The sequence below is a fragment of the Mesoplodon bidens genome (genome assembly GCF_964165515.1).
Source record: "Mesoplodon bidens genome assembly, chromosome: 5".
Taxonomy (NCBI): Eukaryota; Metazoa; Chordata; class Mammalia; order Artiodactyla; family Ziphiidae; genus Mesoplodon; species Mesoplodon bidens.
Window position 1 is genome coordinate 99215522 of NC_138161.1, and position 26542 is coordinate 99242063.

The 26542-nt window shown below is 41.3% G+C and overlaps 1 protein-coding gene across 1 annotated transcript in view; it reads right to left on the reverse strand.

The window, feature by feature from the left end:
• The window catches only part of MCF2L2 (MCF.2 cell line derived transforming sequence-like 2), a gene marked incomplete at its 5' end in the record, with an annotated part of 240613 nt that overhangs the window by 129476 nt on the left and 84595 nt on the right, over nt 1–26542 (reverse strand). The window contains 4 exons of the mRNA XM_081235351.1: nt 12184–12303; nt 12741–12855; nt 13453–13577; nt 25397–25546. Coding sequence (XP_081091477.1) covers nt 12184–12303; nt 12741–12855; nt 13453–13577; nt 25397–25546 — 510 coding nt within the window. The remainder of the gene's footprint in view (nt 1–12183; nt 12304–12740; nt 12856–13452; nt 13578–25396; nt 25547–26542) is intronic.

Genomic DNA, 26542 nt, shown 5'->3' on the forward strand with positions numbered 1-26542 from the left:
CAGTGCAAGAGTGTTCCCTTTTTTCCACACCCTCTCCAGCATTTATTGTTTCTAGATTTTTTGATGATGGCCATTCTGACTGGTGTGAGATGATATCTCATTGTAGTTTTGATTTGCATTTCTCTAATGAGCAAAGATGTTGAGCATCCTTTCATGTGTTTGTTGGCAGTCTGTATATCTTCTGTGGAGAAATGTCTATTTAGGTCTTCTGCCCATTTTTGGATTGGGTTGTTTGTTTTTTTGTTATTGAGCTGCATGAGCTGCTTATAAATTTTGGAGATTAATCCTTTGTCAGTTGCTTCATTTGCAAATATTTTCTCCCATTCTGAGGGTTATCTTTTGGTCTTGTTTATGGTTTCCTTTGCTGTGCAAAAGCTTTTAAGTTTCATTAGGTCCCATGTGTTTATTTTTGTCTTTATTTCCATTTCTCTAGGAGGTGGGTCCAAAAGGATCTTGCTGTGATTTATGTCATAGAGTGTTCTGCCTATGTTTTCCTCTGAGAGTTTGATAGTGTCTGGCCTTACATGTAGGTCTTTAATCCATTTTGAGCTTATTTTTGTGTATGGTGTTAGGGAGTGATCTAATCTCATACTTTTACATGTCCCTATCCAGTTTTCCCAGCACCACTTACTGAAGAGACTGTCCTTTCTCCATTGTACATTCCTGCCTCCTTTATCAAAGATAAGGTGACCATATGTCCGTGGGTTTATCTCTGGGCTTTCTATCCTGTTCCATTGATCTATCTTTCTGTTTTTGTGCCAGTACCATACTGTCTTGATTACTGTAGCTTTGTAGTATAGTCTGAAGTCAGGGAGCCTGATTCCTCCAGCTCCATTTTTCGTTCTCAAGATTGCTTTGGCTATTCGGGGTCTTTTGTGTTTCCATACAAATTGTGAAATTTTTTGTTCTAGTTCTGTCAAAAATGCCAGTGGTAGTTTGATAGGGATTGCATTGAATCTGTAGATTGCTTTGGGTAGTAGAGTCATTTTCACAATATTGATTCTTCCAATCCAGGAGCATGGTCTATCTCTCCATCTATTTGTATCATCTTTAATTTCTTTCATCAGTGTCTTATAATTTTCTGCATACAGGTCTTTTGTCTCCTTAGGTAGGTTTATTCCTAGATATTTTATTCTTTTTGTTGCAATGGTAAATGGGAGTGTTTCCTTGATTTCACTTTCAGATTTTTCATCATTAGTGTATAGGAATGCCAGAGATTTCTGTGCATTAATTTTGTATCCTGCAACTTTACCAAATTCATTGATTAGCTCTAGTAGTTTTCTGGTAGCATCTTTAGGATTCTCTATGTATAGTATCATGTCATCTGCACACAGTGACAGCTTTACTTCTTCTTTTCCGATTTGGATTCCTTTTATTTCCTTTTCTTCTCTGATTGCTGTGGCTAAAACTTCCAAAACTATGTTGAATAAGAGTGGTGAGAGTGGGCAACCTTGTCTTGTTCCTGATCTTAGTGGAAATGGTTTCAGTTTTTCACCATTGAGGACGATGCTGGCTGTGGGTTTGTCATATATGGCCTTTATGATGTTGAGGAAAGTTCCCTCTATGCCTACTTTCTGCAGGGTTTTTATCATAAATGGGTGTTGAATTTTGTCGAAAGCTTTCTCTGCATCTATTGAGATGATCAAATGGTTTTTCTCCTTCAATTGGTTAATATGGTGTATCACGTTGATTGATTTGCGTATATTGAAGAATCCTTGCATTCCTGGAATACACCCCACTTGATTATGGTGTATGATCCTTTTAATGTGCTGTTGGAATCTGTTTGCTAGTATTTTGTTGAGGATTTTTGCATCTATGTTCATCAGTGATATTGGCCTGCAGTTTTCTTTCTTTGTGACATCCTTGTCTGGTTTTGGTATCGAGGTGATGGTGGCCTCGTAGAATGAGTTTGGGAGTGTTCCTCCCTCTGCTATATTTTGGAAGAGTTTGAGAAGGATAGGTGTTAGTTCTTCTCTAAATGCTTGACAGAATTCTCCTGTGAAGCAATCTGGTCCTGGGCTTTTGTTTGTTGGAAGATTTTTTTATCACAGTTTCAATTTCAGTGCTTGTGATTGGTCTGTTCATATTTACTATTTCTTCCTGATTCAGTCTTGGCAGGTTGTGCATTTCTAAGAATTTGTCCATTTCTTCCAGGTTGTCCATTTTATTGGCATAGAGTTGCTTACAGTAATCTCTCATGATCTTTTGTATTTCTGCAGTGTCAGTTGTTACTTCTCCTTTTTCATTTCTAATTCTATTGATTTGAGTCTTCTCCCTTCTTTTCTTGATGAGTCTGGCTAATGGTTTATCAATTTTGTTTATCTTCTCAAAGAACCAGCTTTTAGTTTTATTGATCTTTGCTATCGTTTCCGTCATTACTTTTTCATTTATTTCTGATCTGATTTTTATGATTTCTTTCCTTCTGCTAGCTTTGGGATGTTTTTGTTCTTCTTTCTCTAATTGCTTTAGGTGCAAGGTTAGGTTGTTTATTCGAGATGTTTCCTGTTTCTTAAGGTGGGATTGTATTGCTATAAACTTCCCTCTTAGAACTGCTTCTGCTGCATCCCATAGGTTTTGGGTAGTCGTGTCTCCATTGTCATTTGTTTCTAGGTATTTTTTAATTTCCTCTTTCATTTCTTCAGTGATCACTTCGTTGTTAAGTAGTGTATTGTTTAGCCTCCATGTGTTTGTATTTTTTACAGCTCTTTTCCTGTAATTGATATCTAGTCTCATAGCATTGTGGTCGGAAAAGATACTTGATACAATTTCAATTTTCTTAAATTTACCAAGGCTTGATTTGTGACCCAAGATATGATCTATCCTGGAGAATGTTCCATGAGCACTTGAGAAAAATGTGTATTCTGTTGTTTTTGGATGGAATGTCCTATAAATATCAATTAAGTCCATCTTGTTTAATGTATCATTTAAAGCTTGTGTTTCCTTATTTATTTTCATTTTGGATGATCTGTCCATTGGTGAAAGTGGGGTGTTAAAGTCCCCTACTATGATTGTGTTACTGTCGATTTCTCCTTTTATGGCTGTTAGTATTTGCCTTATGTATTGAGGTGCTCCTATGTTGGGTGCATAAATATTTACAATTGTTATATCTTCTTCTTGGATTGATCCCTTTATCGTTATGTAGTGTCCTTCTTTGTCTCTTCTAGTAGTCCTTATTTTAAAGTCTATTTTGTCTGATATGAGAATTGCTACTCCAGCTTTCTTTTGGTTTCCATTTGCATGGAATATCTTTTTCCATCCCCTTACTTTCAGTCTGTATGTGTCTCTTGGTCTGAAGTGGGTCTCTTGTAGACAGCATATATATGGGTCTTGTTTTTGTATCCATTCAGCCAATCTGTGTCTTTTGGTGGGAGCATTTAGTCCATTTACATTTAAGGTAATTATCGATATGTATGTTCCTATTCCCATTTTCTTAATTGTTTGGGGTTCGTTATTGTAGGTCTTTTCCTTCTGTTGTGTTTCTTGCCTAGAGAAGTTCCTTTAGCATTTGTTGTAAAGCTGGTTTGGTGGTGCTGAACTCTCTCAGCTTTTGCTTGTCTGTAAACGTTTTAATTTCTCCATCAAATCTGAATGAGATCCTTGCTGGGTAGAGTAATCTTGGTTGCAGGTTTTTCTCCTTCATCACTTTAATTATGTCCTGCCACTCCCTTCTGGCTTGTAGAGTTTCTGCTGAGAGATCAGCTGTTATCCTGATGGGGATTCCCTTGTGTGTTATTTGTTGTTTTTGCCTTGCTGCTTTTAATATGATTTCTTTGTGTTTAATTTTTGACAGTTTGATTAATATGTGTCTTGGCATATTTCTTCTTGGATTTATTCTGTATGGGACTCTCTGTGCCTCCTGGACTTGATCAACATTTCCTTTCCCATATTAGGGAAGTTTTCAACTATAATCTCTTCAAATATTTTCTCAGTCCCTTTCTTTTTCTCTTCTTCTTCTGGAACCCCTATAATTCGAATGTTGGTGCATTTAATGTTGTCCCAGAGGTCTCTGAGACTGTCCTCTGTTCTTTTCCTTCTTTTTTCTTTATTTTGCTCTGCAGCAGTTATTTCCACTATTTTATCTTCCACCACACTTATCCGTTTTTCTGCCTCAGTTATTCTGCTATTGATCCCATCTGGAGTATTTTTTATTTCATGTATTGTGTTTTTAATCGATGCTTGATTCATCTTTAGTTCTTCTAGGTCCTTGTTAACTGTTTCTTGCATTTTGTCTATTCTATTTCCAAGATTTTGGATCTGGGAAATAGAATCTTGGATCATCTTTACCATCATTATTCTGAATTCTTTTTCAGGTAGACTGCCTATTACCTTTTCATTTGTTAGGTCTGGTGGGTTTTTATCTTGCTCCTTCTCCTGCTGTGTGTTTTTCTGTCTTCTCATTTTGCTTATGTTACTGTGTTTGGGGTCTCCTTTTTGCAGGCTGCAGGTTTGTAGTTCCCGTTGTTTTTGGTGTCTGTCCCCAGTGGCTAAGGTTGGTTTAGTGGGTTGTGTAGGCTTCCTGGTGGAGGGGGCTAGTTCCTGTGTTCTGGTGGATGAGGCTGGATCTTGTCTTTCTGGTGGGCAGGTCCACGTCTGGTGGTGTGTTTTGGGGTGTCTGCGGACTTTTTATGATTTTAGGCCACCTCTCTGCTAATGGGTGGCGTTGTGTTCCTGTCTTGCTAGTTGTTTGGCATAGGGTGTCCAGCACTGTAGCTTGCTGGTCGTTGAGTGAAGCTGGGTGCTGGTGTTGAGATGGAGATCTCTGGAAGATTTTCGTCGTTTGGTATTATGTGGAGCTGGGAGGTCTCTTGTGGACCAGTGTCCTGAAGTTGGCTCTGCCACCTCAGAGGCACAGCACTGATTCCTGGCTCCTCAATTTGGGATGATCTGTTGTCTATTCATGTATTCCACAGATACAGGGTACATCAAGTTGATTGTGGAACTTTAATCCGCTGCTTCTGAGGCTGCTGGGAGAGGTTTCCCTTTCTCTTCTTTGTTCTCACAGCTCCTGGGTCTCAGCTTTGGATTTGGCCCCGCCTCTGCGTGTAGGTCGCCGGAGGGCGTCTGTTCTTCGCTCAGACAGGACAGGGTTAAAGGAGCAGCCGCTTCGGGGACTCTGGCTCACTCAGGCCGGGCAGGAGGGAGGGGCACGGAGTGCGGGGCAAGCCTGCAGCGGCAGAGGCCGACGTGACGTTGCACCAGCCCGAGGCGCGCCGTGCGTTCTCCCAGGGAAGCCGCCCCTGGATCCCGGGACCCCAGCAGTGGCGGGCTGCACAGGCTCCTGGAAGGGCGGTGTGGACAGTGACCTGCGCTCGCACACAGGCTTCTTGGCGGCCGCAGCAGCAGACCCAGCATCCCACGCCCGTCACTGGGCTCCGCGCTTTCAGTCACGACTCGCGCCCGTCTGTGGAGCTCCTTTAAGCAGCGCTCTTAATCCCCTGTCCTCGCGCACCAGGAAACCAAGAGGGAAGAAAAAGTCTCTTGCCTCTTCGGCAGCTCCAGAGTTTTCCCGGACTCCCTCCCGGCTAGCTGTGGCTCATTAGCCCCCTTCAGGCTGAGTTCTCGCCGCCAGCCCCAGTCCTCTCCCTGTGCTCTGACCGTAGCCCGAGCCTCAGCTTCCAGCGCCGCCCGCCCCGGCAGGCGAGCAGACAAGCCTCTCGGGCTGGTGAGTGCCGCTCAGCACCGATCCTCTGTGTGGGGATCTCTCCGCTTTGCCCTACCCAGGTATGTGGGGAGTTTCTTGCCTTTTGGGAGGTCTGGGGTCTTCTGCCAGCGTTCAGTAGGTGTTCTGTAGGAGTTGTTCCACGTGTAGCTGTATTTCTGGTGTATCCGTGGGGAGGAAGGTGATCTCCGCGTCTTACTCTTCCGCCATCTTACCCGGAAGTCCCATCTTACCCGGAAGTCCCCTCTCTTAATTTACAGTGGTATATGATTTCAACAATTTCAAAACCCCTGCCCCCTACCCAGTCAATCATTCGCCAAGCCCCACAGAGCACACCTCCTTCTTAATCCGTTTTGAACTCAGCCCTTCCCTACCACCTCCTTGTCACTGTGTGTTCAGACCTTGGTGCTTTCTGACTGGGACAGCGGGTCTCCTTGATTTCCTTCAGGCTCTCCTTCAAATCACACTCCACACTGCTGACAAAATGGCAATTCCATCATGACATCTATTCCTGTCTACATCATTCCCGAGCCTCAAATCCTTTCCTGGCTCCCTACTGTCTTCAGGAACAAGTTCAAACTCCTGACCAATGCACAGAAGGCCTTTCACTCTCTAGCTCATACCTGTGGCTCCTCCTCCACTCTGTCACCCCATCCTCTGCTGTAACTGGACTAATGACTCCCTTGTAGTCCCCCAAATATTCAGGCAGCTTCAGGCCTCCATGACTTCTCTACTTGCTCTCTCTGCCTAGAAAACCCCATCCTTCCCTCATCACCCCTCCCCCTACCTCTTCCCCTACCTTTCCCCTACTCCCCCTGCCCCCACTGTGTACCCACACTACTCTGTAACTAACTCCAAATCACCCTTCAGAGTTCATCTTCTTCAGGAAACTTCTTCTGACTCCACCTTTTTATTTTGATGCCCCTCCTCTGTGCTCCCATAACACCCTAGGCCTTTCTTCATCAGAGCATGAACTTGACTGCGTTGTGGTCAGTTATCTATTGCCCAGACTCTGCCACAGACCCTTGTGGGCATGCACCAGCTCTTATTCAACTTAAATAGTACACAGCACATATTAGGTACTTAAGAACAAATGACTGTTGTGCAAAACAAAAAAGGAGTAATGATATGAGAATAAAGAGACAGGAATCAAGCAGTGGCTATTTAAAAGAACTCAGGGATAAATACTCAGTGCACTTGTTCTAAACAGCAAAGGCCCAGATGCACTTGGTCACCATCACTCAAAGGAGGTTAGAATGCTAATTCCTTCGGCAGTGATTTTTGACTTTTTTTGCTCACTGCTGTGTCCTCAGAACTCAGAGCAGTATGTGGTATGGTAGGAGATCAATAAATATTTGCAGAATGAATATAAGAATGAATGAGACACTCTTACTAGAACTGCTCAGTCACTGAAGGTTGAACCTAGGAAATATTCTGCAGCCCAGAATTTACCCCACCACCTCTGTTATGAACAAAAACATCTAACATTCACTGAGAGCTTATTATATGCCAGGTACTGTTTCAAATGCTTACATCAATGATTCTTTTTACTCTTCACAACAAACCTTTAATGTAGGTGCTGTTTTACAAAAGAGGAGTGGGGACACAATGGCCCAAGGTGACCCGGGTAGGAAAGAGAAGAGGCAGGCTTCAAACTCAAGCAGTCTGGCTCCAGAATCTGGCTGCGGCCAACACACACAGAGAAAAATGGCTGTGCTTGTCCTGCCTGAGCTTAGAGACCTCATTTGGTTGATTGAACCTGTCTGACTTTAGTCAAATACAGAAACATGAAAACTTGGCCAGTAAATCTCTGTTGACTCTTGTTTTTTTTAAGTCCAGCTGACTAATTTATTAAGAATAGCACAAGTTTTCTGGGCCTAGGGAACTTCACCACAGGATGCTCCCCAGGTTACCTGTGGCAGTCACAGCTGCGTCCCTGTGGCACGCAGCATCTCACCCTTCAGAATTGTTCTTAAAACACTTGAGATGTTGGAGGAAAGATGTCCATAACAGGTCCAAATGGATTTTGGGAAGAGATCCATAAATACAATACAGAATTCACCACTGGATGGCTGGAAAATTACTCTACTGTAATGAATGGATAATGTAATAGCTTCTAAGCTCTGACCACCTACTACATTCCAGGCACTCTCTAAGTCCTTACTATACATCATCTATTCATTTCATCTTCCCAGGGACTCTTGTGAGGTAGGAATTATTACCCACTTTACAGATGAGAGGATATGTTCAGAAAGGCTAAGAAACTTGACTAGGGTCACACAGTTGGTAGCTGTTAGAGCCGAGATTTGAATCCAGTTCCTTCTAACTCCAAAGCCTGTGTCTTGCCACCTGCCAGCCTACGTGGCTTCCCCACATGTGCTAGAATAATGGCTGCACATTATTATTAATGACTATCAAATCCTTCAGTTGCCTGCCAAGAACTTTACTGTAAAACCTCCAAATTGCATTTTATTTTTCAGTCTATATAGCTTCTGTTCAAGATAATCAGGCAACAAAACCTCCAAAGTAAAAAGAATAATGAGAAAGAAATGGCTGAAATCAGGCACTCTGATCATAAGCCTGCCTGGCATCTTTCAGATGCTGAAAATTTCAGAAGGCTGGTCAAGTTGCAACATGTAATTCAGAAACCTTTATTGTAATAACAGCTTATTTTTCCCCTAGGACTCTATTGCTATAACAGATGAAAGCTGGACATGTTTATTCTGGAAGAAAATGGTGAAGAAGGGACGATACTGCTGTATCAGGGAAGCCAGGACAGACCCACAGATAACGGCATAGGAATGGAATGCATGTGGAAGAGGGTCAGGTGAAACAAAAAAGGCAGAAAGTTAATGGTTGTTGAAACTGAGCTGTAGACACATGGGAGTTCCTTGTACTCGTCAATCTACTTTTTTGTGTGCTTGAAAATTTCCATTAAAAAAAAAGTCATGCCCCTCCAGCTAGATTACATCCCTAGGAGGTTAATGATCTGGGTTCCATGCCTTCTTGGACACAGTAGTATAATTGCTGGCCCCTGGCCTTGGAGGGAGATGTCAAGGCTGAGAAAGGATTGGGTCTCCCTGTTTTGTCCTGGTCTGTTCCTTGTTGGCCCATCAGAAAGGTCCCAGCATACCTTACAGCCAAAACCCTATAAAAAATTCTGCTTTTAAAGAAGTACGAAGGGTACTGGAACCATTGTTTCTCAGAATTAGAGATGAGCACTCAAAAGACTATTAATCCTAGGGGTAAGACGGGAATAAAGACACAGACCTACTAGAGCATGGACTTGAGGATATGGGGAGGGGGAAGGGTAAGCTGGGACAAAGTGAGAGAGTGGCATGGACATATATACACTACCAAACGTAAAATAGATAGCTAGTGGGAAGCAGCCGCATACCACAGGGAGATCAGCTAGGTGGTTTGTGACCACCTAGAGGGGTGGGATAGGGAGGGTGGGAGGGAGGGAGACGCAAGAGGGAAGAGAGATGGGAACACATGCATATGTATAACTGATTCACTTTGTTATAAAGCAGAAACTAACACACCATTGTAAAGCAATTATACTCCAATAAAGATGTTAAAAAAAAAAAAAAGATACTGGAAGGCTAGAGCAAAAAAAAAAAAAAAAAAAAAGACGATTAAACCCTCAAACCAGAAGAGGGTAAAAGAACAGGCTCCACTCTGGTTAGTGAGTTGGCTCAGAGGCTACCATGAGGATGAGGCCACTGCACAGAGTAAGGGGGTTAGCAACAAGCCAGAAATCAGTGTGTGGCTCTGCTGAAAGGGAAGCTGACCCCTGGGTACTGAGCGAAGGACAAACCTCAAGCAGGTTTTGGTGGCTTCTACCCAAACGTTACCTTTTTCCTTTAACACCTTACAGGACAAATGGAAAGATTAGCCACGCCTGTATCACTTGAAGAAACAACGCCGCTTACAAATCTGAGTGAAGACATGTTTAAAAAGTCCCGGTTATGATAAGATAGCTTTATTTGGTTCACCCAAAGGCAGAGGAATAGGTCTACTGCATCCTTTAGCAAATGAGTAAAAAACAGGGTAATCAAGGCACAGGATGGGTAAAAAAACCCAATCTTCCTGGGCTCTGGGTTGTAGGTTAGCCCAGCTGTTCAGGAATGTTGCCCGTGAAAGATGCCCCATGACCATAGGTTTTGCCCCTACCTCCGGTCAGTGATTTTTAAAGTATGTACCAAAGATCACAAGTCCAAGGAGATGGGCAGAAGAGAGGATGTGAATGCAGTCATGCAGATCCACCCCCAGTATTTAAAACCCAACCCAGAGCACCATCCAATGGCTTCCCATTCCACTGAGAATAAAATCCAGTCCTCACCACCATTGCTCCCACCGGTGTTCTCCTGTCTCATTATGTTCCAGCCACATTCCTTGGGCCCCCAGCCTCGTTCCCACCTCAAGACCTTTGTACTTGCAGCTCCTCTGCCTTGACTGCTATTCCCTAAATCTTTGCATGGCTATACAGATCTCAGATCAAAGGTCTGAGAGGGCTTTCCTCACTACTAAAGTAGCAACCTCCCCAGTCACTTTCTATCATGTCCTGTTATTTTCTTCATCCCACTTGTCACTATCTGATATGATTATTTATTTGATTACTTTTCACTTGTCTGTCTCTCCTCAGTAGAATGTAACCCCCATGAAAGCAGGGTCTTGACTGTCTGGTTTGCCACTATAGCCACAGAATCTAGGACAAGGAATACCTGGTGATGAATGAGTACCTTCCTGGTAGGTCAGTAGCTACCTTGGTGATATACCTTCCTGGTAGGTCAGTAGCTACCTTGGTGAGATATATATATATATATATATATGACACCATATTTTTTAAACCAAAATAAAGGTACTGGGCTTGATGAGGCATTTTTCCTAAAATATGAATGTATGTAAATGAAAACACACAGCATCTACATTTAATAAGGAGTTCACTTGAAAAAAACTAAAATTGCATAGAACTGGGACTATCTTGGAGCCTCTGAGACATAAAATTATCAGATACATGAAATTCAATTTTTTTCATTGTTTAATAAACATTTCTGATGACTCATGCCTTTAGCACTAAAGCATTTAGTTGTCAACAATCATCAATAAGAGGAGTGCTCACCAGGGAAGAATGGGATTGCTGAGTGAGAGTCTGGGTGCACAGGTCGGTCTATGTGTTCACGCATGTGCAAAAGCACCTCCAGCTCAGAATTCATAACTGACAGCTCTTAAAGCCAGAGTGGCCTTGGTTTACATTTGTTACTATTCTCTGGGGAAGTATGTCTCTAACAATAATGTGAGTGTCAAAAGCCTAACTTTAATGTGTATGTCAAATGCCTCGGGATCTTATTAAAATGCAGATTCTGATTCTGAGGTGGGGCCTGAGATTTCCCCATATTTCTAATAAGTTCTCACTCAGGTGACTGCTTCTGGCCAGAGGATCATACGTTGAGAAGCAAATTTCTAGTACTACAAAATTACCATCTACCATAACCTAGAGGAAAGACACCTCTAGATTAGCTCAGAAAGGAAGTGGTAACCATAGAAGACTTAGTTCCCAAGAGACAAAAATATAGAGAACCCAATTAAAGAAAAGCAGAAAGGAACTTCTCTGGAAAGAGATGACTGGGCTTTCTTAAATTCATATAAGCCAAATTTGTAAGGACTTAAGATAGACTCACTCTTAAGTGCTGATTTGTGTTCAGATCTGGGAAACTGTTTAACTCTGGTATGAGAATCTGAAACATATATTCCTTTCAAGTTCCTTTACAAGTTGGATATTTACAACTCTTTGAGCATGAGAAAGCAGAAAGCTTTGTCAACTCTCTGTAGCAACAGAACTAATGTGGACCAATTTCCCCCATTTCCCCATCTTGCCTATTATAAAACTAGTTTTTTCTCTCGTTTGCCCGTTAAAAGCTTCCCCTTCTTACCACCAACTCCTACCCCAACCTCTGGCCCAGTGGGTAACATACCCAGTGTGACCTTACTTCCTGTTTTTCCCCCACTAGTCTGTCACTCCATGAATGGGCAGGGCCACCTGGAACTCTCACCCCACCGAAGCCCCCAGCCTCAACTGGGTGCTCTGGCAGCCTTAACAGAACTCTCACTGCCCTCATCATTCCTCATAGTTGTTTTTTTTTTGTTTTTTTTGTTTGTTTGTTTTGCGGTAGGCGGGCCGCTCACTGTTGTGGCCTCTCCTGTTGCGGAAGCTCAGCGGCCATGGCTCACGGGCCCAGCCGCTCCTTGGCATGTGGGATCTTCCCGGACCGGGGCACGAACCTGTGCCCCCTGCATCGGCAGGCGGACTCTCAACCACTGCGCCACCAGGGAAGCCCACCTCACAGTTGTTAATGTGCATATCTCCCTGGAGACCTGGGGTGAGCGTGAGGTCACTCAAAAGGCAGGATTTGGGCATTCCTGTGTCTTTTGGCAACCTTCTAGCAATAATGAATGGCCATGATCTGTCACCATCAACAGTGACCCTCTTCCTGGTCCACAAAAATGGCAAAAAAGCAAACCTGGCCTTCTCTTTCCAGTTTTTCGTATTCCTTAAGAAGTTGCTCCACACGCATCGCACTGTCTCCGATGTCTGTAAACTCTGCTTGCTCTGCCAACACGTTGTCCAGGGCAAGCTTAACCTAAAAGACACATTAGAAAAGCCCAGACATAAGCCAATGGACACCCATCTGGAGGTATAGGTTTGTTATACTCTAGACAACTTGAAAATCCAAAAAGGATTCAGGACATATGTGTATCTATATAGATTTTTTTTTCCTACAGATCATCAGCTTTCAGATTAAGCTGAGGGTGCTGAGACACGTGTGAACGGAATATTAAAGCTACACTGAATCAAAAAGGAAGGTAAACCATCACTGAAATACCATGTATGCCAACAGGAAAATGGGATTCTAGTACATTGCTAACCCACTGAAAAGGTGAGAAGAGGAATCAAAGATATAAGGAGGGGACTGGATTGGGGAGGGGAGGGAAGCCCGATGCCCAGAGTTCAAGGGCGAAGAGAGAACCAGAAGTCACTGAAACATAACGGAAGTTTTATTAAACAAGAAAATAATACCTCACAAAAATTGTGTTCAAAGTGCTGTAGTTGTAGGCATTGATTAAGCTTCAAGTGATGCTCAGACCAGAACTGACTAAAGGCTTTTTCTGTTTCATTCAACTGAACTAATAACCTGTCAAGAAAGAACAAGAAAGGACATGCAGTCAGCATTCATTTCCACAGGCTCATGGAGATAACACCCGTGTTTTTAGTCAGTGTTACTAATTGTGATAATCTCCTCATTATGAAGTCTGTGTCACCTATGACATTCTCCTAGTTCAGCTGGTTTCCACATTTCCCATTTTTTAATCAGGACACCCTCAGGACTAGGCAGAAACTTCACTTCAGATGCAGCTGTTATGCTTTAAAATGTACCCCAGGTAACATTACCTTTCTCTCTATTTCTTTCCACCTAAGAAGACAGGTGTGCAAAGCACAGCACCCAACCAAACTGTTATTTGGCAATGAAGCTCAGTAAATACTACCATCTTCTTTGACATCCTGGGATGAAAGCAGATCATAGGAAGAGGGAATGGCATTCTCATAAAAAGATCTCTGTAAATGGATGCCAGAAGGATACCATGGTTTTTCCTTTGTTGTCTCAAATATTCTTCTTTCGTGACCCCACCAAGACCCATAAGCAGCTGTTCCAATCTGTTCTTGGTTGTTTCAGATCATCTGGTTCTATGTATTCTCTTCTGAAAAAGCAGATTCCACCCCTCTCACTCACCTTTCCATGGTAGCTACATTCTCAGCTTCATTGAGACTAAGTTTGCTGGTGGGACTTTTGGTTGCTTGTTCTTGAATACATGACAGCAATGTGGTCCCTTGCTTTCCGAGTAATTTTAGCTCATCCTAGAGAAAGGAAAATACAGTCTCTCTTAGAAGGAATTAAAAGCAAATTCTAGGTGGATTTGAGGTGAGGAAGATGGTAGCTTGGTATATTTTTATTATATAGCAAATTAAATGCTAAAGAAGTCAAGCTATAGCTTTTTAAATTGATTAACTTATTCCTAAATAGGTAATACATACACAATACAAAATTCAAAATATACAAAAGGGTACATATTGATAACATCAAGTCTGTGTCCACAGCCCATTCACTTTCCCATTCCAAAAGCAACAACTGTTAAGTTTTTGTGTATATCTAAAGTTGTTGTAAATTAAAAACAATTAGTTAATAAAACCTGGTTTTAATCCAAGATAGTGACCAGAAACAAGAAAATGACAGATATCAAATGTTAAGTGCTGGAAAATGCCATGCAATAATAATGTAATCATTGCTAGTTGACCATAAAAAAAAAACTTCATCTGGTCTCATCAATAAACACCTGCCAGTCCTGCCCCCAGAGTGTGGCCTTGTTCAGTTATCAAAGTTCGGCAGAGATGGGTAGCAATTTCAGTTTGACAGGGAAAGATTCATATTTCCAAGGCAATTCTATTCTCCTCTTTTTACATAGGGACTTAGGGCATTGCAACTGGGGAAGATGTCAGCCTATCTCTTTCCAAATCCAGTGGCTCTAGTCCTCTACTCACATAATACAGGTGGTCTCTCAATGCTGAGCATTAAGCATAAGGTTAGCCAAAAGGGGTGGAGCCTGGCCTAGAATTTTGCTGCTGAGAGTTTTGGGTTTTCTTCCTGGGTCACTCAGGAAGGTAAGAATAGGCCCATAGTTACAAAACAATCTCCTCGATGCACATGAACACTACATCTCTTCCTCCAGGCCCAGCCATCTCCAGCCTCACTGAAGCAGAACTCATTCCCTGTGGGAGGAGTTTGATACTCTCCACTCCAGTCACACAGAAATCCAGGCCCTCTCAACATTATGCCTTCGTTCCTCGTCTCCCATCCCACTCCAGTATTCACCCCTTTGAAGGCTTCCATTACCTATACCCAGCCTCAAACTTGTCCCAAGATCTGGCTGATGATAGATTTGACTCCTCTGATCAAAATTCTTTGGACAGCCCCTGTGGCTCTCTCCTCTCCAGGTAATGCCCCAAGTCGGCCACTTGACTGGTATTCCTGCCTGGTAACTGGACATATCCCTTCTTCTCCACTCTCAGGTATCAGCCCTCATTTCTTATCTCATCAGTGCTCGTTAAATATTTGTAGGTTGGATGAATTAAAAATGGTCTAAAACAAATTACATTGCAGATGGATAAAGACAAATAAGATATGGTGGGGGAGAAAAAAGCACTCATTAGTAAGTGCTCTTAGCTTTTCCCTCCTCCTCCTCCGCATGAAAAAGGGCCTTGGCTTTTCTACTCAGTTTCTTAACTGCTTCTAAGCTTCCGGCATTCCAGCAGTATTGTGGCATTAGCCATTATCTGATTTATATATATATTTATACACACACTCATACACACACAGGATGTGCAATACAGAATTGGGAGGAAAGATGGAGGGACCAAAGAAGAAGCATATTGCTAGGGCAAGAAGGAGACATTAGAAGGGGAAACTTGGAAGAGAGATACAGCCAAAAAGCTGCAGAATGTGAGGAAAGTATATGAGAGTGAAAAGATGAATCTTAGTAAGTGATGTCATACACTGTGTATTTCCTTTACATGGTTAAAAATACAAGGAAAGGGACTTCCCTGGTGGTCCAGAGGTTAAGACTCCGTGCTCCCAATGCAGGGGGCACAGGTTCGATCCCTGGCTGGGGAACTAAGATACTGCATGCTGCACAGCATGGCCAAAAATAAATTTTAAAAAATACAAGGAAAAATTGTAACCTGGTTACACTTTGGGTCCAGACCACATGGTCAGCTTCAGTAGGGTTACCAAAATCTGCCATAAACACGGAGGGAAAGAATAAGGAACTATGGTACTTGGACAGCATAAAGGTAAGTTGCCCAACCCCAAAATGGAGTTTGTGAAATGCTGAAACAGTCCTGAGGCCAACTGTGGTCCAGGTGTTAACCCTTTAGAGGGTTAAAGGGTTGCCAGAATCACGAGGAGGTCTTGTGGGTCCTAGGAAATGGGCCAGGGAGGGAGAATGAAGCTCTCAAGGGATATAAATCTTTAATTCTTTTAACAACTGGTAGGGCTGTCCGAGTGTGTACTCAACATGGTTCCATCATTATGGAAACAAGCAGTTGGTCAGAAGAAGACCTACTTAGCAAGGCACTGGGGACTACTTCACTGTCAAAAGAATTTATTTTTTTCTGAGAGGAATTCTTTTCTGTGACAAGGGTAAGCATGAATGTAGACATATATTCATTCATTTAAAATGTATTTACTATAAGGAACTATTTTTACATGCCAGGCCCTGTGCTTGGTTGTGTCATGGGCTGGGTGTGGAGGTAAGGCAGGAAGTAAAACAATCAGTCAGAGCCTAGAGAATACATGAATGCTTTATACTCCTTATTCCACTTTTAATACTTACCCTCTATCTGCCATTAAAAGTTAGCTCTACTATCTTGTGTTGTTTATAATGTTGACTAATGAATTCCAGAATCTGGCCTTTAAAATGCAAATCTTCACAATTCAGAGAAAAAAGTCCTTGAAAGAGATGAGACATCCCCCTTCCTCAGTAACTGCTGAGAAAGATCTCCCTGTGATATAAAACTAGATTAAAAACCCTGATTATTAGGGTATTAACATCAAAATACCCTATGGCATTTTGTATCTATTGAAATACCTATTGGTATTCATAAGAATTCCAATTCTGTCTTCCTGTGCAAAAATGAGACCTCTCTGCCTACCTCTTTCTAACTTATGTAGAGTTACTGCAAGTAGAGTTTGAACAAAGGGTCTTTAAAAACTCTTAAAACTATAAAATTATTGCTAGGGCCTATGAAAATACCTTGTAATTTTTTTTTAAAGCAAAAATTTTTTTAAAACCTTTTTCTATTAAAAAAATTTTTTTAATTTATTTTTTGGCTGCGTTGGGTCTTCGTTGCTGCACACAGGCTTTCTCTAGTTTCGGTGAGCGGGGGCTACTCTTCATTGCAGTGCACGGCCTTCTCATTGCGGTAGCTTCTCTTGTTGCAGCGCATGGGCTCTACGTGTGCGGGCTCCAGTAGTTGAGGCACGTGGGCTCAGTAGTTGTGGCTCGCGGGCTCAGTAGTTGTGGCTCGCAGGCTCTAGAGCGCTGGCTCAGTAGTTGTGGCACACGGGCTTAGTTGCTCCGCGGCATGTGGGATCTTCCTGGACCAGGGATTGAACCGGTGTCTCCTGCATTGACAGGTGGATTCTTAAGCACTGCATGACCAGGGAAGTCCCAAAACTTGTAATTCTGAATGATTACCTTCTTGATTATTTGTTACCGTGGTAGTATTGATGGAATTGTCCTCTCTGAATACAAAACTGAATGAATACTGAATGGAACAAATACTGAATACTAAATAGTATTCATATTTGTAAAGATTGATCTGTTACATAACTGAAGGACCACTGGCACTTTCCTCTCCTCCTGCATGATGAGAAAAAAGGCCTACGGCTCTTTTAGCTTTCTTATTTTAACAACAACAAAAAATGGGAGTCTTATCCTACTTAAATGAACACATGATACAGTGTCTTAGTTGACTAAAGCATGTGAGAGCCAAAGGCCAAGGCCCCATGTTTCTGGTCGAAATAAGACTAACAGAGAAGTGAGAATCACCCTCTTTGAGATGCAAGAGGGAGACTGCCTGCTTCTGTGAGCTATCTCCAAAACCAGCAAGGAAAAAGACAATAGGGAGAGCTGTTTTGCTGAGAAAGAATTCTGCAAGGCCATCAAAAACAGGGTAAGAGGGCTTCCCGGGTGGCGCAGTGGTTGAGAGTCTGCCTGCGGATGCAGGGGACGTGGGCTCGTGCCCCGGTCCGGGAGGATCCCACATGCCGCGGAGCGGCTGCGCCCGTGGGCCATGGCCGATGGGCCTGCACGTCCGGAGCCTGTGTTCTGCAGCGGGAGAGGCCGCGGCAGTGAGAGGCCCACGTACCGCAAAAAAAAAAAAAAAAACAAGGTAAGAAAGTATATATCTATATAGGGTTGGTGGTTATTTATTGTTGTCTTAGGGCCCAAAAATCTTTCTTTTTTTAAATAGAAATATAATTCATATATCATAAAATTCAACATTTTAAAGTGTATAATTCCATATTTTTTTCCCAGAACATTTTCATCACCCCCCAGAAAGAAATCCCATACCTATAAGCAGGCATTCTCCATTTCCCCCTCTTCTGAGCTCCCAGGAACCACTAATCTACCTGCTTTCTCTGTGGATTTACCTATTCTGCATATTTCACATAAATGGAATCATACAGTATGTGGCTTTTCTGTGTTTGCTCCTTTCACTTTGTATAAGGCTTTCAAGGTTCATACATATTGTAGCATGCATCAGTACTTCATTCCTTTCAATGGCTGAATAATATTCCATTGTATGGATATATCACATTTTACTTAACCATTCCTTCATCGGTTGATGGATATATGGGCTGTTTCCACTTTTTGGATGTTATGAATAATGCTGCTATGAACATTCATGTATAACCTTTTGTGTGAAACGTTTTCTTGTCTTTCTTTTTATTAGAGTATAATTGCTTTACAATGTTGTGTTAGTTTCTGCTGTACAGTGAAGTAAATCTGCTATATGTATACCTATATCTCCTCCCTCCCACACCCCGCATCCCACCCATCTAGGTCGCCACAGAGCACAGAGCTGAGCTTCCTGTGCTTTACAGCATATTCCTGCTACCTATCTATTTTATATTTGGTAGTGTATATATGTCAATCTTAATTTCCCAATTCGTCCCCCCCTCCCCTTCGCCCCATGCCCACATGTCCGTTCTCTACATCAACATCTCTATTCCTGCCCTGCAAACAAGTTCATCTGTACCACTTTTCTAGATTCCACATATATGCGTTAATATACGATATTTCTTTTTCTGTTTCTGGCTTACTTCACTCTGTATGACAAGACTCTGGGTCCATCCACATCTCTACAAACGACCCAATTTCGTTCTTCTTTATGGCTGAGTAATATTCCATTGTATATATGTACCACATCTTCTTTATCCATTCAACTGTTGTTGGACTTTTAGGTTGTTTGCATGTCCTGGCTATTGTAAATAGTGCTGCAATGAACACTGAGGTACATGTGTCCTTTTGAATTATGGTTTTCTCAGGGTATATGCCCAGTAGTGGGATTGCTGGGTCATATGGTAGTTCTATTTTTAGTTTTTTAAGGAACCTCCATACTGTTCTCCATAGTGGCTGTATCAATTTACATTCCCACCAACAGTACAAAAGGGTTCCCTTTTCTCCACACCCTCTCCAGCACTTATTGTTTCTAGATTTTTTGATGATGGCAGTTCTGACCAGTGTGAGGGGATACCTCATTGTGGTTTTGATTTGCATTTCTCTAATGATTAGTGATGTTGAGCATCTTTTCATGTGTTTGTTGGCCATCTGTATGTCTTCTTTGGAGAAATATCTATTTAGGTCTTCGGCCCATTTTTGGATTTGGTTGTTTGTTTTTTTGATATTGAGCTCCATGAGTTGCATGTATATTTTGGAAATTAATCCTTTGTTGGTTGCTTCATTTGCAAATATTTTCTCCCATTCTGAGGGCTGTCTTTTCATCTTGTTTATGGCTTCCTTTGCTGTGAAAAACGTTTTGAGTTTAATTGGGTCCCATTTGTTTATTTTTGTTTTTATTTCCATTACTCTAGGAGGTGGCTTAAAAAGGATCTTGCTGTGATTTTTGTCATAGAGTGTTCTGTGATTTATGTCATAGAGTGTTCTGCCTATGTTTTCCTCTAAGAGTTTTATAGTGTCTGGCCTTACATTTAGGTCTTTAATCCATTTTGAGTTTATTTTTGTGTATGGTTACTTTAGGAAGTATTCTAATTTCATTCTTTTACATGTAGCTGTCCAGTTTTCCCAGCACCACTTACTGAAGAGGCTGTCTTTTCTCCATTGTATATTCTTGCCTCTTTTGTCAAAGATAAGGTGACCATACGTGCATGGGTTTATTTCTGGGCATTCTGTCCTGTACCGTTGATCTATTATTTCTGTTTTTGTGTCAGTACCATACTGTCTTGATTACTGTAGATTTGTAGTATAGTCTGAAGCCAGGGAGCCTGATTCCTCCAGCTCCGTTTTTCTTTCGCAAGATTGCTTTGGCTATTCGGAGTCTTTTGTGTTTCCATACAAATTGTAAACTTTTTTGTTCTAATTCTGTGAAGAATGCTATTGGTAATTTGATAGGGATTACAATGAATCTGTAGATTGCTTTGGGTAGTACAGTCATTTTCACAATGTTGATTCTTCCAATCCAAGAACATGGTATATTTCTCCATCTGTTTATGTCATCTTTGATTTCTTTCATCAGCATTTTATAGTTTTCTGAGTACAGGTCTTTTGCCTCCTTAGGTAGGTATATTCCTAGGTATTTTATTCTTTTTGTTGCAATGGTAAATGGGAGTGTTTCCTTAATTTCTCTTTCTGATTTTTCATTGTTACTGTATAGGAATGCCAGAGATTTCTGTGCATTAATTTTGTATCCTGCAACCTTACCAAATTTATTGATTAGTTCTAGTAGTTTTCTGGTGACATCTTTAGGATTTTCTATGTATAGTATCATGTCACCTGCAAACAGTGACAGTTTTACTTCTTTTTTTCCAACTTGTATTCCTTTTATTTCTTTTTCTTCTGATTGCCGTGGCTAGGACTTCCAAAACTATGTTGAATAACAGTGGCAAGAGTGGACATCCTTGCCTTGTTCCTGATCTTAGTGGAAATGCTTTCAGTTTTTTACCACTGAGAATGATGTTTGCTGTGGGTTTGTCATATATGGCCTTTCTTATGTTGAGGTGAGTTCCCTCTATGCCCATTTTCTGGAGAGTTTTTATCATAAATGGGTGTTGAATTTTGTCAGAAGCTTTTTCTCCAACTATTGAGATGATCATATGGTTTTTATTCCTTAATTTGTTAATATGGTGTATCACATTGATTGATTTGCATACACTGAAGAATCCTTGCATTCCTGGGATAAATCCCACTTGATCATGGTGTATGATCCTTTTAATGTGTTGTTGGATTCTGTTTGCTAGTATTTTGTTGTGGGTTTTTGCATCTATCTTCATCAGTGATATTGGTCTGTAGTTTTCTTTCTTTGTGATATCTTTGTCTGGTTTTGGTAACAGGGTGATGGTGGCCTCATAGAACAGATTTGGGAGGGTTCCTCCCTCTGCAATTTTTTGCAAGAGTTTGAGAAGGACAGGTGTTAGCTCTTCTCTGAATGTTTGATAGAATTCGCCTGTGAAGCCACCTGGTCCTGGACTTTTGTTTGGTGGAAGATTTTTAATTACAGTTTCAATTTCATTACTTATGATGGGTTTGTTTATAGTTTCTAATTCTTCCTGGTTCAGTCTTGGAAAATTGTACCTTTCCAAGAATTTGTCCATTTCTTCAAGGTTGTCCATTTTATTGACATATAGTTATTTGTAGTAGTCTTTTATAATTCTTTGTATTCCTGTTTTGTCAGTTGTGATTTCTCCTTTTTCATTTCTAATTTTATTGATTTGTGTCCTCTCCCTTTTTTTCTCGATGAGTCTGGCTAAAGGTTTATCAATTTCATTTATCTTCTCAAAGAACCAACTTTTAGTTTTATTGATCTTTGCTATTGTTTTCTTTGTTTCTATTTCATTTATTTCTGCTCTGATCTTTATGACTTCTTTCCTTCTACTGACTTTGGGTTTTCTTTGCTCTTCTTTCTCTAGTTGTTTTATAAGTGTAGGATTAGGTTGTTTATTTGAGATTTTTCTTGTTTCTTGAGGTGAGATTGTATTGCTGTAAACTTCCCTCTTAGAAATGCTTTTGCTGAGTCCCATAGGTTTTGGGTCATAGTGTTTTCATTGTCATTTGTTTCTATGTATTTTTTAATTTCCTCTTTGACTTCTTCAGTGACCTCTTGGTTATTCAGTAGTGCACTGTTTTGCCTCCATGTATTTGTGTTTTTTCAGTTTTTTTCCTGTAACTGATTTCTAATCTCATAGCGTTGTGGTCAGAAAAGATGCTTGATATGATTTCAATTTTCTTAAATTTTCTGAGGCTTGATTTGTTACCCAAGATGTGAGAATGTTCCTTGTGCACTTGAGAAGAAAGTGTGTTCTGCCACTTTTGGGTGGAATGTCCTATAAATATCAATCAAGTCTATCTGATCTACTGTGTCATTTAAAGCTTGTGGTTCCTTATTTATTTTCTGTTTGGATGATCTGTCCATTGGTGTAAGTGGGGTGTTAAAGTCCCCTACTATTATTGTGTTACTGTCAATTTCCCCTTTTTTTGATGGTAAACATTTGCCTTATGTATTGAGGTGCTCTTATGTTGGGTGCATAAATATTTATAATTGTTATATCTTCTTCTTGGATTGATCCCTTGATCATTATGTCGTGTCCTTCCTTATCTCTTGTAACAGTCTTTTTTTTAAAGTCTATTTTATCTGATACGAGTACTGCTACTCCAGCTTTCTTTTATTTTTTATTTTATTTATTTATTTATTTAGAAGATGTTGGGGGTAGGAGTTTATTAATTAATTTATTTATTTTTGCTGTGTTGGGTCTTCGTTTCTGTGCGAGGGCTTTCTCTAGTTGTGGCAAGCGGGGGCCACTCTTCATCGCGGTGCGCGGGCCTCTCACTATCGCGGCCTCTCTTGTTGCGGAGCACAGGCTCCAGATGCGCAGGCTCAGTAGTTGTGGCTCACGGGCCTAGTTGCTCCGCGGCATGTGGGATCTTCCCAGACCAGGGCTCGAACCCATGTCCCCTGCATTAGCAGGCAGATTCTCAACCACTGCGCCACCAGGGAAGCCCTCCAGCTTTCTTTTGATTTCCATTTGCATGGAGTATCTTTTTCCATCCCTTCATTTTCAGTCTGTATGCGTCCCTTGGTCAAAAGTGGGTCTCTACAAGAGACAGCATATATACGGGTCTTGCTTCTGTATCCATTCAGCCAGTGTGTGTCTTTTGGTTGGAGCATTTAATCCATTTACATTCAAGGTTATTATTGATATGTATGTTCCTATTACCGTTTTCTTAATTGTTTTGGGTTTGCTTTTGTGGGTCTTTTTCTTCTCTTGTGTTTCCTGCCTAAAGAAGTTCCTTTAGCATTTGTTGTAAAGTTGGTTTGGTGGTGCTGAATTCTCTTAGCTTTTGCTTGTCTGTAAAGCTTTTGATTTCTCCATCAAATCTGAATGGGATCCTTGCTGGGTAGAGTAAGCTTGGTTATGGGTTTTTCTACTTCATCACTTTAAGTATATCCTGACACTCCCTTCTGGCCTGCAGAGTTTCTGCTGAAAAATCAGCTGATAACCTTATGGGGATTCCTTTGTATGTTATTTTTTGCTTTTCCCTTGCTACTTTTAGTATTTTTTCTTTGAATTTAATTTTTGTTAGTTTGATTAATATGTCTTGGTGTGTTTCTCCTAGGGTTTATCCTGTATGGGACTGGTTGATTGCAGAGGCAACTATGTGCTTATGTAAGCCTAAAATAAGGGTTCTCAAAGATCCCCTAGAGAAAGGAAGTCAAGAAATCAAACCAATCCCTTAATGCTGTGCTGTTCAGACAAAAACTCTCTGGGCTGGGAGGAAGCCTTAAATCATACACTGTAACTTGTATAGATATTTAAATAGATTTAAAAGTTCACTGTTCTGAGGATGAATCTTACACTATTTTTTCACTTGGAAAAGATGCTTTCCAAATAAAAAAAATTATTCAACTAGTTATAGAAACTTTGGTTTTAAAAAATAGGAAAATACTCAAATAAAAATAAAATTATGTAAAATAATCACAAAAACTACTAAGTTATTTGCAAAAGTTTAAATAGTATTCCTTTTTTGTAATATAAACTCTTTCTCTCTCTAAAGCTGTTTTGGATGGGAAAAAGGAAAAATCTAAACCTAGTTTAATGATTTTGGAATTTTTGCTTCTAATTTATAAGATATGAAACAAAGAAGTCAAATTTGACTCACACACATAGTGTTTTAATTCCAAGAACAGCTGGCCACCATGAACCAAAAAATGACCTTATCTATCTTGGAGACTGGTTCTTTCCTTCCCTTTCCCTTTGTGGAACTCTTGGTCTGTGTAGAGATGACAGAACACCCACTCATCTGCCTTCCCTGGGAACCCTCACTGCACATACAGCAGGATCTGACTGGCTGGTTTCAGCCCTCAGATATGTGTCCTCATCTAAAATCCAATTTGTTTTCACCTTTTCCCCAGAGGCCTCCATGATTGGCCACATTGTCATCTTGCTGATTCTGCTCTGCAACCTCTCCCAACCCTTCTTGGAATGAGGCACAGAACACACTTGCTCATGAGCCCAGGCTGAAGCTCTGATGCTCAACATCACACCTATATACTAACTGACTGCTCTGTAGGCTCCTGTGGTCTGTGACCTGTGGGCGTGGATCACCAACCCTTTTCTAGCAGTCTTCACAGAGGCACACTCGACCCAGCCTTCTACACCCCATGCCGTCTCTTCCAAGAAACATGGGAGGTAAACTTGGCCCATATGTTTGGCAAAGAAAATGGTCAAGCTTCTCAGTGGCATTTCCAGGGAAAATTCCAGGATGCTTTCAGGCTTCTACAGCTTCGAACCAGATCTTTTGGTTACTCAGAGTAATTTTGAGAATACATTTTGAACTCTTTTTGGTAACCAAGACCCTTAAAGATAGAATTAAACAGTGCTCCCTGACACATGGAAGAATTAATTTGCCTCAACTACTAGACTCTGACTCCCTTAACTAAACTATGAGTTCCTTGAGTTTGCATTTTGTTTGTTTGTTTTCTTGGCATGTGGTGGTGGGTCGTCAATACATGCTGAATAAATAAAAAATCAATCACCTAGCAAAGCAAAGTTTTTGCAAATTTTGGGTCACAGATAAAAGAGTTCAGCTCTTCTTAAGCTCAACACAGTAAGTATACATGCAATGCTATGATGTATCAACCTTCAAATCCTTGAGTTGCTGCCCTGCTGAGTTCTGGTCTCCTGCGAAATAATAGACTTGGTCTGTTTCTGGAGACAGAAAGTGGCTGACACCCAGCCAGTAAGCCCTGAGAAGACTTCCCTTTACTGCATGGCCTAAAAGAAGCTGCCAAGCTGCCTTCCCAGCAGGTTCTGACATGTTTTTATGAATCCTTCAGTAGGTGCCTCTCCTTAAACCCAGTTCAGAGCACCTTTCATAGTTCTCTTTCTCATATTGGTTCCCAAAGAAAAAGACACATCCCTGAGAGAGTGAAGCAATAAATCAGCTTACTAGTCTGCCCCAAAACTTCACAACAGCCTCAGGAAAGCTTATGCTTCAAAAGCTGACTCCCATCTCTTCCTCCCTTCCTCCCTGCAATTTCAGCCCATCGTATCTTGTTCTGTCCTGAGAAGATCATAGGAGTGTGGACCTTAAAGCGATGTTCACGCACCTTGTCTCACCAGCAGAAAGCTGGAATGAGTTCCCTTTTAAAGGGCTGCTTCTCACAACCTGCAATCATTTCACATGTACTACCCAGCCATTAAGAGATTTTCCTCTTTACACACTGCCTATCTAGAAGATTAAAGGTGATTAGTGGCGGCCAAGTTACTGGAGAAGTGGGAAGAAGAGGGCCTAACTTTTAATTCTGCTCCCAGCACTCTCCAGGAAGCTGACCATCTGCCAGCACATAGGCTGGCCTCTGAGAGATTACTGACCACTCACCTGCAACTTGCCCTGCTGCCTTGTGTGGGACATGAGAAGGTCTTCAGAGGATGGTATGCTTCTGGGCAGTTCTGTTGTGGCTAGGCAGGCCCCAAAAGTCTGGAGCATCTGAGCAGTGCTCTTCAACGCCAGAGCAAAGTTTTCAATGGCCTGGAATTCAGACAATCATAACAGTGTGGAGGGATTAACATTCACCAATATGCTGTCTCAATAGGACAGGAGAACTATTTCCTGAGTATACGAAATAGGCCATGCATTGTCCTTTGTGCTATACATCTGTCTATCATCTCAATAATCTAGAGTGGAAGGCATTTTATCTCCATTTTATAGAAGAGGGAACTGAAGCTCTAGCAGGTCAAGTAAATTGGCCAAGATCATATTACTAGGACAGTAAGGAAGGAAAGAAGGCAGGATTCAACCAATAGTTGTTCTATTTTTTCAGGAGTTTTCTGAGGATCAAAAGGAATGGCAAATTTGAAAGGATCTTGGGCACAGATGAGTACCTTACAAATGTAACAGTAAGAACTAAGAGAATCAGGTGTAAAGCCTGGAAATGTCATCCTAGAAATAGGGGAAAGCCAAAGGTTTCCTGTGGCGAGTCCAATTAACAAAATAACTTGATTCCATGTGTCTGATTAGTGATTATTAGTAATTGGTGATTATTAGTAATCACTAATTGGAAATTGTACAGAGGACCTGCCCCTAATAGAGTGATTCAAAAAAGCTCGGCCTTAGTCTTGGCTCTGCCACTACTTGGCCATATGACCTTAGATAAAACACCTCTTTACTCTGTAAAGCCCACAAACCACAACTACTGAAGCCCGCATGCCTAGAGCCTGTGCTCTGCAACAAGAGAAGCCCGTGCACCGCAAGGAAGAGTAGCCCCAGTTCGCCGCAACTATCTCTGCCCACGCACAGCAACGAGGACCCAATGCAGTCAAAAATAATAAATAAATAAAATAAATAAATTTATAAACAAAACCAAAAAGAAAACATTACACTCTAAAACAGGGTGAATTCTCCTACTCAATCAAATGTAGTTGAGGTGTTTGTTCATCAGTAAATTTTTTTTAAATAAATTTATTTATTTATTTTTGGCTGCATTGGGTCTTCACTGCTGTGTACACGTTTTCTCTAGTTGCAAAG